This window comes from Elaeis guineensis, chromosome 10 (genome assembly GCF_000442705.2).
Source record: "Elaeis guineensis isolate ETL-2024a chromosome 10, EG11, whole genome shotgun sequence".
NCBI classification, from domain to species: domain Eukaryota; kingdom Viridiplantae; phylum Streptophyta; class Magnoliopsida; order Arecales; family Arecaceae; genus Elaeis; species Elaeis guineensis.
In genome coordinates, this window is record NC_026002.2 from 4,853,070 (window position 1) to 4,866,347 (window position 13,278).

Below are 13,278 nucleotides of genomic sequence, written 5' to 3' on the forward strand. Positions count from 1 at the left end.
TTAAAAGTCAACGCAACTCGATCAATAATTTGAATGAAAACTGACATATAAAATAGAAACAAATAAGAACAACGCCAATTCACGATACAAAACAAGCTCAATATACAATATTTTTCTTACATACAAAAACCGATATCCCATGGACCAACCAAAACAATAACTCTCACCATCCACTCTTATCTTCGCTTTCCAACCCAATTTCATTTGGCATCTAATTCATCAGGTTCATTTGCTTGAGATTTCTTCAGCTTTGCTACGAGAACCCACATGTTGGCCAGTTCATTTTCTAGGAAGGCTTCCCTCTGTTTGGATTCTTCTACTTTCTTCTGAAGCTCTGCTTCTTTCTGCTCCTTTTCCAGAAGCACAGCTTCAAGTGTCTGCTCTCTTTCATAGCTAGCATTCACTTCTCTCCTGGGTGTTGGTTCATGCCGCTTGAGGTGGTTGTCTCTTTTGGCATTCTTTGGTCCATTGCTCACTCTCCGCTGAGCAGAACTTCTCACTGAAGCTAATTCAGCAGCCAGCCTCTCATTATGGTTCATGAGTTTGGTGACTTCTTCTGACAGTGCCTTCAACTCCACACCTGCAGCGGAAGCCAACCCTTTGGCATATGCACTCTCGTCTGCCAGCTTCTGGTTTCGGGTTTCTAGTTGCGCTTTAGCTTCAGTAAGTTCAGCTACTTTCTGCTTAAGTTCCTCAATCTCGGAAGCCTAAGGGAGTCAATAAAGAATTTTAGTGGACGGTATTGACAGGATGTATTATAAAAAAAGATGCCTCAAAAAGAGAGAGAATATTATCTCAAGAATTACAGTGAATATTACAACCACATGCACTCCAGAAAGTCAACCTGCTTTTGTCAATCATTTATCCATGATATTTTAAACAAATTGTCCATTTATCGAGCCCTTTTATTGGTGGATTCACAAGAATATTCAATGCTCTAGAGCTACATAGATTATCCCCAACTTGCAGTGCATGAAGTTTTCACATTTATAGGACAATGCTAAGTTGTTTTTTTTTTCTCCGCAAAATACTTGACAAGTGATCTTGAACGGTAAGCTTTAACTACATCTCTGAGGATTTAGCTTCATAAACTCCACGATTGCCCATTAAAGTTTGACAATTTTATTACTAGTTCTCAACTTAATGTCAATATTCAAAATTTGTTTCCAAGTCTCAATAAGCAAGACATGGACAAGAGGCATTTGCCAGTAAAATTAGTAGTTCAAATGGTGGGTTGTGAGATCTATCTCATATGTCAGCTTGACTCGTGGAACTGGGAAGCAACCCTGCAATGTTTCCAACTTTGAAATAAATCAAGCACTTTCCAGCCTCCACAAAAGGAGAAGGCTAAGCAGAGAGGATAAAAGTCAAGACTCCATGCTGGAATTGCATTTATATCACATGTAAAAATTATGATCTAAATAGGCAAACTTACATAAATTGCATGCTACAATTGTGGAATGCAAACCAGAATAGAGTTGCTGCTTATGGCCCTGATGTAGGAAGTGAGAAAAAATATGAACACAGATAAATGACGAATAGGATGTCACCTCTTCTAAGTGGATGATTATAAGAGTCACAAAAGAAGGGATGCAAATATTATGTCATTATTAGAGCTAAATTTTACTTTTGTGAACGCAAAAATTTTTGTATGGTAAACAAACAAATGGCACTTCTTTTGAACTTCTTGCATGGAACAAAGAATATAAGTATAGACCATGTCCATAGACAATATGCATATCAGATACCGACACATATTGCATATGGATAGGATATATGCCAGGAAGCTATTTTAAGTTTTTTTTTTTTTTTTTGGAATGGATTTTTCTCCCATATGCTAGAAAATACTTCTCATATACCTCCAAGCATCCGGGATGCTGCTTCTATTTTTCCTTTTTTTCTCTTTTTTTGTGGTTTTTGTGTGCGTGTGTGTTTCGGGGTTTGGGGGGGTGTGATGCGTAGCTACTTTTAGAGATTAGGATGCTGATGTTATCATGGAAGCATGGGTTGAATTATTGGTTCTATATGGGTGTTTTTTTTCCACATATATTAAAAAAAAAAAGTTATTCATTGCCATACCCCAACTTTTTCATATCCGATCCTTTTATGAATTGCTATATTGGCACATCGATATTCATGTGTCAAGTCCATGATTTCTAGGTATAGAGGAATCATATAGGCATAGAACTGACCATATGTGCTTGCTGCAGCAACTCTGTAGTAACATCTCTCAATGGTGCATTTTCTTTGCTTGCAGGGAACTCTGTCTCAAAATTAGTTCCCCCAGAGCAATGTTGTGATTCACAACTTGTTGAAGAGGCAATCGGTTGTTTCAGTGAAGCAATTGTTTCCCGCAATTCTTCACATTCACATATCTAACAAGGAGAATCAATTCAAGTGTTACAACTGGGTGATTTGTATCCAATGGTCATACAACCAAGAGAAGATAAATATAACCTATTATTAAATTTCACCTTTTGTTGCAGCTGATCCTGTATCACTCTGTTATCTGCAGTTTTCACCTGGAATAGATCACCCAACAGCATCTCCAAACTTAGTTTTCAATACAAGCCAAAATATATCCAATTTGATTAGCTTCTTTACATATTCCAAATTTTCCAGTCAAATGATTCACAAAAGCACAGGTGAGGTTTCGTTCGGAGTAATGACAACTTTAAACTAATCCACTTGCCACAAAGTATTTGGAGATGCATCTATGCAAAGATTTACATGAAAGAGTACAATTTAAAGATAACTTAGTTACCTCAAGTTCAAAAGACTTCTCATTGAGTTGTTCTACCAGTTCAGCATAAGACTGCAACAAAAACAAAGGTAAAAAATTGATTATTTATTTATACTTAATCAAAATGAGTAATATATTACATGTTAAAAAAATCACCGGTGAGAGACCCAGTTTGTCCATTTTGTTTTGATTAGCAGAAATTGAATCAGCCATCTGCTGTTCTAAAGAAGCTATGTGCTGGTTTTTGGCTTTGATTTCATTGCTAATCTTCCTTATCTCCATCTGCAAGTTCAAAATATATCAGCAAGACCTACATGCTTTACACATATTGACCGAGAAAAGAATATAGGAAATGATACATTACTTGAATCTGCTCGTTCTTTGGATTATTGTTTGCCTCATCTGACAATCGCTTTAAAACACTAGAATGAAGTGCTACTTCTCCAGACAGAATTTTTAGTTGCTCTCTTAGCAAATCAACATGGTCTATAGTTTTAATGCTGGTCTATCATAAGATAACACATGGAAGTTAATTAAGTTTAAAAAATATTCCAAATAACATTCCTGAAACAGAAGCCACACATATAGCACTTGATATTTGACAATACGTATACTCCAAACAAAAAGGGAAAAAAAAGAACAAGGTATGACATTCTGTCAACTTCATTACTTAAGCAGGCCTAACAATTAACTGCTCAAGAAGAATGAAAATTATTATCCCATCAAACTAGATAAAAATACTGACAACATTAAAGCTTGATCTACATGGGCCAACGTTGTTCCATGGTTCTAAAGCAAATTAAAGCAGATAGGCATGTAGCAGCCCCAAAAGAGGATTAAAGAAAATGTGCTTTTTTCCATTTCTTTTCGGTTTTTATGTTGTCTGCCTCATACATCCACATCAAACGTATAAGATTCTTAAATATTGCATTCTAGACATAATTCAATGATTATCAATCTTTTATCTTAAAAGTATGTCTTTCCCCTTCCATGTTTCTTTTCCCTTTTGGCAGCTAGATCAGGAAAGAAGATAGACCTTTTACACCTAAACATTAAATATTTTTAACAAAACATGTTATGAAGTCACATTACAATTTGAGCATAACTTGCTCCAAAATTTTCCCTAGTCTGTGTTACCATTTCCCTTTCTTAAAAAATAAAGAAAAACAATGGCTAAAAATTGATAATCTTGACTAATCCCATTACACTCAGCCTTGTCATTTGGCAAGCTCACACTAAAAACATCATATACTCTTCACGATTAGTGTTTCAAATGTCACATCTTCACTCTTGTAATTTGTGAACAACAGATCAACTTTTTATTTTCCTTGAATATTCTTTATAATTTCACTCAATGCATGTTTCATGTTCTGAATTGCTTTTCCTGAAACTATCAGAAATGTTTCAAATATGAAAAAGAACTTTTAGTCTGGCTGAATCGCTGTCAAAAACCAAAATTATAAACCTCAACATCTATTGGACTAACAGCCAAATATGTTTACTCTAAACCAAAACACAAGAAAGGTACTCAAATTCTACAATAAGTTGAGTAAACTGTAAAATATGGGAATTCTTTTCTCTAAACAATGATTGCTTGCCTAGTTAGCAAGTGCATGCACACTTAATTTCAGATTCACATAACTTTTAGGGTGAAATTCTCCACATGCTGCACCAAGTGGGAGCATGTTATTGTTCATAATAAATCCTAAACACAAGGTGCACCAAGCTAAAAAATCTACTAAATATCTCTCAAATAACTGTATAGTCTCAAGAAATACTAATCCACATCTAACTTATTCCATGAGCAATCCATTGTAGACTTATATACTTTAATAGCTCCATACCTCTATGGCTGTATCTTCTTTTTAACTTGTTTGGATTTGTATATCTTCCATCATATCGTATGATAGAAGGAACATAAGAACATAGTTTTACCATTTTCATTACTGTCCATGGTTTTCTCCTTTGTTACCTTGTAATCTGCCTAAAAAAATGTTAATAACATAGTTAAAATCATTCTATCTTACTCTTTAATTTTAAAATTTCGAATTTCTTGGAGATGTATAAGCCAAATAATCCTTATTTCAGACAAAGCTTCTAAAGTAAAACTTGATGTGGTAGAATTACATGGAACCATGGTATGCAGGTGAGATATCAATTCAAATGAGATGAGGCCCAAAATTTTACAAAAATCACATAAAACATGATGCTTAGGTAATATTTCATTGTCAAGCAAGCATATCTATGGAAAAAAATTGTGCTAAACTGCTAATGGTGTTCAAACTCCGAATGCAATTAGTGAACAATTTTCACCAAGGAATAAGAATTTATAGCATCAATAAATGCATTCTATAAGAATGGGAAAACTCAGAATGACAGTAAATGGTGATGTTATACCCTCTGATAATCTAAATTTCATAGACTGCACTCAATACTTGAATTTAGTTTCTTTCAGATTTAAATATATGGCATAACCCAATAAGTGAACTTAGTGGTTAAACAAGAAGCCACATGCACATATATATTACATAAACTTCATACCAGAGGTGTGTCCTGCAGAGAAAGATTATCAGCAGGAATATTTTCTGTGATTAAAGAATTTGAATTTCTTGGTTCCACATGAAAGTTTATACTCTCCGCATGAGGAGTTGAAGGTGCAGTGAATGACTTTGTCCCACTTGATTTGTCACCATCAGAACTTGTCAATGTTGTTCCACCACTGTCACGTTTCTGAAGAGAGAATTCTAAATTATACATGAACCAAAAGAGAGAAGCATGTTACAATATAAAAGAAAAAAAAAAAGAGCAGCATTCCAGAGGATTACTAGAATATGAACCTACATTAGACATTCTAACACAAAGTTTGAAGCATGAAGCACCTTTTCAGGTTACATGCTCACATGTACATCAAGTAAACAAGAAGAGGGAAGAACTAAACACAAATCAGCTGTAGAGGAAATCAAACCATTAATATAATGATGAGCCAAATGCTCTGCTGGTCCTTATATGAGAGGGCCCTTTTGCTCTGAAGGAGGATTTTTTATCTTTTGTCCATATCATAGAAACAGTAGAATGCAAGAATCATCCTTTGTTATGATTCCATATAAAGAGACCGTAGTGGTCCTGTTAGAGACAAATGGAAATTGCTGATAAATATTTTCAACTATCCGTGAATTCCTTGTTCAAAGCATCATATCCAATGAACAGTTCTTTCTACAAGTATCTTGGGATTTCTCAAAGATAATTAACATTGTGAACTGAATGATAACAAATTTCTAAGTGAATACCTTCAACTATTTTGTGGATAAGGATGAATACTGTGATCTGGTTCCCTTTTTTTTTGGCAGTGGGATCACGTAAACAAAGGGTAATCTCACTATTAGCTACTTAAAGTTACTAAATGATAAGGCTTGCAGGCTATTTTGGTGATGACTTGTTGCTCAATAATTGATTGCAAATTACATTTTGCTTCTGCGATGGAATATGAAATGGCATATTAATTCCTTTCAAGAGCATTGCCAATCCTTATGTCACTTAGTAAGAGTAAATTTCTTTCTTTGAGGCCCATACATCTGATTGTGGCCTCAGTGCTTTTGCATATTGCCGTGTCCATCAAATGTCTAGTCTCCATGAAGGCTCACATGATACAAGAATGTCTTTCCTTTTTTCTAGAACTACATCACTTGCCCCTAATTGTTAACTTCATAAGGCATTGGTCGTGAGGGAAAAAATGTCTCCTCATCAAAGATGTGTGAGATATAAACTTTCACCATCACCGCTCCTCAACAACAAGGTATCATCAAAACTCACTGCCAGCTTCATCTGTCATCTGACTATAAATCTTTTCATGTTATGCAAAAACAAGCATAGAAACCTAGCCTGGGAAATAGCTTTACTTCAATTCTCACCAGCTTGGCCAAGAACCAGCAAGTTGACAATGTTCATTCATATCATATTTTTTTTGACAACAAATACTATATTTGGTATTTCATTAACCTCTAAAAGTCAGGATTAAGATGAAAAGCATTGTACTTTCACAACTTCACCAAAAATTATCAATAGGCATCGATGGTTTTAAATAACACATTATGCACACCCCCATGAAAACCATTGTTGACAATAATAACAGTTATAATGGCCATTGTTTGCCTCAAAAAGTAGCATTTCAAAATTTTTATATTAATAATCACTGTTATAATGGTTATTATAATGGTGTTATAATAGAAAGAAACAAGTAATAACAGGAATCCATTCACTTTTCATTAGATAAAAAATATTATGTCTTTAGACCATACAATCAAATTTAAAGGGAAATTTGATGCGAAAAAATGAAATTTGAAAAATAGTGCTTTACATAGAGAAAGACACAAGTGAAATAACAGCTGTTATTTATGTTATAACCAACCATTATAATGCTAAAAAATGCAATATCATTACCATTATCTTTTTCTCCTGTTATTACATAAAATCAATATCATAATGGTTATAATACTGTTATTTAGAACCTTGTGTGCATCCAGCATGATGTTGATGCCAGTGGGCAATTATTGATTATAAAAGTTCTTTCACTACAGATCACCAAATAGTGGTAAAGAAGCTTTAAGGTAGAATAGTCACAAACATACAAGAAATCCTGTAGAAATCAGTTATCATGCATGTCTCTTATAAGGAGTAAAAACAAGAAATTAAAGAGAAGATCTTACTGGATAATACTGATGTTTGGAAGTAAAGGAAGGGAAGCAATGGGGTGCAGGATTTCTACCACTCGCTTTGCAAATCTACACCAACGGCCTACGTATCCCTAAAGGACCTAAAAATGCAACTAAATACGCTTTGACCAGTAAAAATAAGTCCATGAACTAGTGATTTTGGCCCAAACAGCACAAATTAGCAAAAGCAAAGTCCATATGCATAAATTATTGCATAAACATTGAAGGGTCCACATGTATTTAATGGAATTTTGAGGAATGTATAGTGTGAACGGTGTAAAAACATGAAGATATATGTACCTGACATTATTCATGAGATGCAATCAAATTTGAAGCAGTCAACAAGTTAAAAGGAAAGGATGGTCTCATCATGGAAAACTGACCTGCACATCTAGTTCGGGGAGTACCATACCAAATTGAAGGAGAACTGGATCGGTTTGCTGGTTCAATACTAGAATTGGGCCAAACTAGGCGGAACCACCTGGTTCCACTCGGTACCAACCCACACCGCCCAGTTTTGGATGGTACCATACTACCATGATAAAAAGTGAAAAAAAAGATTCGGAAGCTATCTCAATATAGGGTGCATACCATACCATAATGATCGTAGCATACCCAGACCATACTGTACTGAAAAAGTAATGTACCAGGACGGTATGAGGCACCGAGATTGCAGACCTTGATATGTCATGCACCTCATATATGCTGTTGAATTAGTAGTGATATGTTTCAGAGTGAATCTATGCAAATATTCACTTTCAGTTGAGTTAAAAGCACAAATAGATGGGACCGGTAGGATCACTAATATATAACTAAACTCTATGTGCTTTAAAGGTCTGTTGCGGCATGGTTTTAGCACTTTTTTGTAACTAGGAAGCACTGATTGATTTTCTTGCCTTTTATACAACAAGTTTCAACATTCCAGGACTGTCACCACCAAATTATTGCAGCACAGAGTATCAACTATGAACTGCAGTGATAGTATAACTGTATAACCAGTTGCCATTGGAAGAATTCAAGCAACCACTTGCTAATTGCCTCCTATCAGTTAAAGAAATATTTGCAAACTGGGAGAAAATTTACAAGCTTATGCACTGTGTATGCAAAAAATTGTATGAGAAGAAAGTATGTACCTAAATGATGAGAACAACATCGACAGTGCTCTGAATGTTACATGGATGATTGATGTTAATTGTAATTGCTGCCATATGAAAAAAACCTAAAATTGTTCAAACATGAAGATGGGGCTGTTTTTGGTTCATACCATGCAGAGACAACAGAGCCTGCAGCTCTAGCTGTCCTTAATGTTCCTTAGACATGATTAATTCTTTACAATTATAGAGATAGTCTAACAGCAATTTTTAGAATGTGAAGGTTGATAAAAGAAAAGAATGAACATCAATTTTGCTTGTTAATGCATACACACAATCAAAATTGATGTTCGTTCTCACAATTTTCTCTTTCTATTTTACTATATGCAGCACTAGTTTTTATACAGCTATCATAACCTTGATGCCCATATCTTGCATAGTGCTATGCATTGTGGATGATGTGCAATTACCAAGAGCAACAACTTCAATGGTCATCATGAAAAGTGTTAAGTATTGGCTCCAAATGAAGCACTGCAATGGAACTAATTGCACTAACAAGCAGAGTTTCTGAAAGAAAAACTAATAGGGCTCTATATACTGGTTATAACAATTTACGCATTATGTTGGGTTAACAGGATGTAACAACAAAAACACAGTAGCTGGGTTCCATAAGGGATCAACAACCTTAAGCCCTTATTATTTTATAGTTTATATCCAGTGAACACATATCTGTATCTAGTTGCAGATAATGTGATGATAAAATGATCACACAACCATAAGGTCAAATTCAAACCAGTACCATGACTAAATCTTTGAAGATATACCTCAACATAAACGAAGTATAGATAATACAATATTCTTATCAAGTGTCGACCATTACTAAATGAGGTCACAGACAAATATAATGGTGAAAAAACATCCTGACAAGATAACATCCATTAGTAAGTTCTACTTTAGATTAGAAAAGAACCAGAACAAATTTATAGACAGAACTCGTAATAAATCAGCAAACTCGGTCTGTGATAAAGTGTTAAATGCATGGATTTCCCTGATACCAAGGATCTTTCCAATAGAGATTTATGCATACCCGAAGCTTGAACCAATTTAGGAGCCCATGCTTTCGGTTTTTCTTCTCCTCCTTGGAAGCATCATCAATAGTTTCACCATATCCTTCCAGTGGAACAAAAAATTCACTGTTTTCGGTATCCAAGATCATCTCTCTCCTCCTATATGGGAGATAAGCAAGCTGCACATTCACATGAATACCAACAATCAGAGTAATTTAAAGTGCTGGGAAGAATAACACCCTAACTGCATGGGAACTGAGACGATATATTTATGGGTCTATGACAATATTCATTAGAAGCTATTAATTAAAATTAGTTATTCAAGAACTTATGTGGATCAATGCTAATCACCATACCTCCTCTTCTCCAAACGAGTGTCTTCGCCTTGGACCAGGACGTTGAGGAAACCTTGGAGATTGGGTGGCTTTTGTAGATACCAAAATTAGTTTTGTTAATCGTTGTATCCTTCCCAGCAAAGCAGCTTTGGCTTCTTCTTCTTGTTCCAGCCTCGATTGTAACTTTACATGACCATCCTCTAGCTTTATACACATCATCATATTTTAATTAAAATCGAAAATTAAAAGAAAAAGGTAAAACAAATTTGTGTTAAAAGGCTGATATTTCTAATAAGTAAAGAAGACATCTAAACATTTACGAAGTATCAATACTGATATTTTTAATTTTTAAAAATACTATAGAGCACTGAGTATGCAAAGTGACTTTTACACAGCAAGTGATGCCTTAATTTCCTTTTTAGTAACGTACTGCAGATAATCAGTCCACACAAGTATTTGATGTGGATAAAACCAATAAGTTCTTTGCTCATCAGATGATCTCATTAGTATAAGGTATAGAGTTCTTCCTTTATATTCAAATCATCCATCTAGGTTGCCTATCCATAACTTCACTGGACATATTCCAGTTGTCAGCCCTCAAGTAATATCATGGGATGGTAATTGCAACTTTCAGAAGCATAGCAAGGGAACAGCATATAGTCAGAGTTTAATGAATGTTCTTGTCAAAGATGATAAAAATTCTTTTACTTCAGTTTTAATGATAAATGTAATGGTGGCACATTATCCTCCTATGTCTAAGATGGCTCAGAAAAAACACCCCAAAATCGAAATCGGAATTAGTTGTCATAAACTCACTCGTTCTCAACCGAGATTTAAGTGCAAGAGATAGTAGAGGAAAAATAATAAATATGCTAATAAAAAACTGATAAAGGACTCTACTGGGGAGTGGGTCTAGATCAATTCTAGACAGCATCAAAAGTGGCAACATTTCTGACATGACAAAAGAAGAAAAAGTTTTGAAACAGAGATGTGCCATTAAAAAGTGTGAAGACCAACATAAGGAGGAACAATTGTGGAAGAATCTAGGATGGGTTCAAAAAACTGCATTATTATTAACATCTAGATGTGAAGAAACTTTTGAATGAGTGAGAATTTATTATTGCACCAACTCAACAAAATAAAGGTTAAGTACAAATTTTCCCATATCCATCAAACCAAACTTCAAAGCGATGCTTTAGCTGAGCCTCTTATGAAGATTTTTATGAAGGTTTTCATCAAAAGTTTTTTTTTGTGCTGTTTCTCATGGCTAAACATTTTATTTGTTCACTTTCTGATGATGGATCTCAAACATCAAGTTTCATAACATTCTTATATAGCTCTATAATATCAATTTGAATAATATTTAGCATTTTAGATAAATTATCAAACGCTCAGCAGATTAACTACATCAACATGAACTGTCAATAAATAGAAGAAAAAGATCATTTTCCACAAATTGCAGAATTAGTAGAAAAGGCACACCTTTTGTTTCAAGAGAACAATATCGTCTTCTCCCATATCTTTTAAGGGAGCAACAGTCACAATGCCCCTTTTTAATTGTTCTAGCTCTTCTTTTAAACTACGAATCTCATTTTGATATTTCTTGATCAAAGATTTTTCATCAATAATCTGCAGAACATAGACAAAGCATGTGAGAAAAAATTACAATAAAGAGAAAAAAGAAATCAAGTGAAAAAGACAAAACATGGAATATAATGCACAAAACATAGGACTGATTTCTAGGAGAAGCAACTCTCTCTTAAGAAAGTTGATCCACAGTTGTTACTAAAGTAAGATTATGTACTAATTCTACAAGATAAAGAAGCATACTTTGTTTTGTGATGCTTGAATCTCAATGTGTTTTGCACGATGAGCAAATTTCAATGTGTTGTGGGTCTCTTCTGCATTGCTTGAGGATGGAGTCACTGTGCAGATGAGCTGTATAACAGAAGACAGGTGAAACTACTGAATACTTTAGGACAATAATATTCTTCTGTTTAATAAACAAGACAACTCTAGCATTACAAACCACTCCTTGATTCCTTGTTCGTGTTAATTGCTTATGTCATAAGTAAAACTAAGTGTATCTTACAGAAACACGCCCTTGACCACTCAAGGAAGACTGGAGGAGTCGAGTCAATTTAGAATCTCGGTATGGAATATGTGTAGCTTTTCCATCAGTTAACTTTGCAATCACCTGAAAAAAAACTGAAGAAGTTCAATGAGTAAACTTGCAAAATCAAATAAATAAAGCAAAATAATGGATTTAAACAATGTAAATATGACTGACAAAACGTTGATATATCCAAAACATGAAGTAGAAATGGTTTAAAGAGATGTATTTTCCCATTTATATGAGTTATCAAAGTCGAAAAACTTTTTTTTTAGAAAGTATGACCCCAAACTGAGTAAAATGGGGAAAAAGGATTCATGTAGCCAACCCAACTAGTTTGGGATTGAGGCTGAGTTGAGTTGATTATTAAAGTCAAATACTTTTAATTATAAAATTTGGTCCCTATAATTATATAAAAATCCATGGGCATGACATTTTTCCATTATTATCGGTAATAAATATGAGATTAAAATATAACAATTTTCAATTTAAACAAATTTCTTTACAAAAATCTGAACTTAAAATATGATTACCTTTAGAGCTCTGTGGGTTGCACATACTCAACAATATTAAGAAGATAAAACTTTTGCATGAACTTAAGTAGCTATAGTTTTGATTTATAAGTTTGGATCAAAGCAAGACAGGGAACATCCATCTAATCTTCCCAACATCGTTCACTCTAGCCATAGATACATGTAATATTCAAAAACAAAAAAAGATCTAACAATGCTCTGCAAAATGGTTTTTAGCAAAAAAAGGACAAATTAGCATTTCATTTAGAAAAGAAAGAAAAAACAAAAGACAGAAATCAAATTTATCTCCTTCAAGAGATGTTCCTCAAATTAATTTTTCTTCAAGAACAGGAATCATACCCATATTAAGGGAAAAGTGGTCTTAGAATGGGATCTGAATAAGATCATATAACAGTCCCGTGACTTCTGTCGAAACAACACTTTGGGTGTTCCAGCTTAAATATAAACAAGTAATGCTACCTCAGAAGTGAATTTCAGTTTCATAGTGTACCTAACCATCCCAATAGTCCAATATTGCATTTGCATCATAAAATTCATGGCATGATACATATGGTATGGCAAACTATGAGTGGCACTATGACAACCTGAACCTTGGGTTGGATCCAAATTGTGGAACTTCTATATAGAACAACTTATCACAATTACATTAACTAAGCCCAACAATGGGGAAGACCAAGGAGTAATTCT

The 13,278-nt window shown here is 34.3% G+C and overlaps 1 protein-coding gene across 1 annotated transcript in view; it reads right to left on the reverse strand.

Annotated features, from left to right (window-relative positions):
- Positions 1-13,278, reverse strand: part of LOC105053121 (kinesin-like protein KIN-7D, chloroplastic) — a 31,065-nt gene continuing 17,787 nt past the window's right edge. Inside the window, exons 12-23 of the mRNA XM_010934163.4 lie at positions 12,038-12,142; positions 11,776-11,883; positions 11,428-11,574; positions 9,967-10,149; positions 9,631-9,789; positions 5,285-5,473; positions 3,108-3,248; positions 2,900-3,025; positions 2,765-2,815; positions 2,475-2,522; positions 2,193-2,375; positions 1-707 (exon numbers count right to left, since the gene is read on the reverse strand). Coding sequence (XP_010932465.1) covers positions 201-707; positions 2,193-2,375; positions 2,475-2,522; positions 2,765-2,815; positions 2,900-3,025; positions 3,108-3,248; positions 5,285-5,473; positions 9,631-9,789; positions 9,967-10,149; positions 11,428-11,574; positions 11,776-11,883; positions 12,038-12,142 — 1,947 coding nt within the window. The 3' untranslated portion in view covers positions 1-200. The remainder of the gene's footprint in view (positions 708-2,192; positions 2,376-2,474; positions 2,523-2,764; positions 2,816-2,899; positions 3,026-3,107; positions 3,249-5,284; positions 5,474-9,630; positions 9,790-9,966; positions 10,150-11,427; positions 11,575-11,775; positions 11,884-12,037; positions 12,143-13,278) is intronic.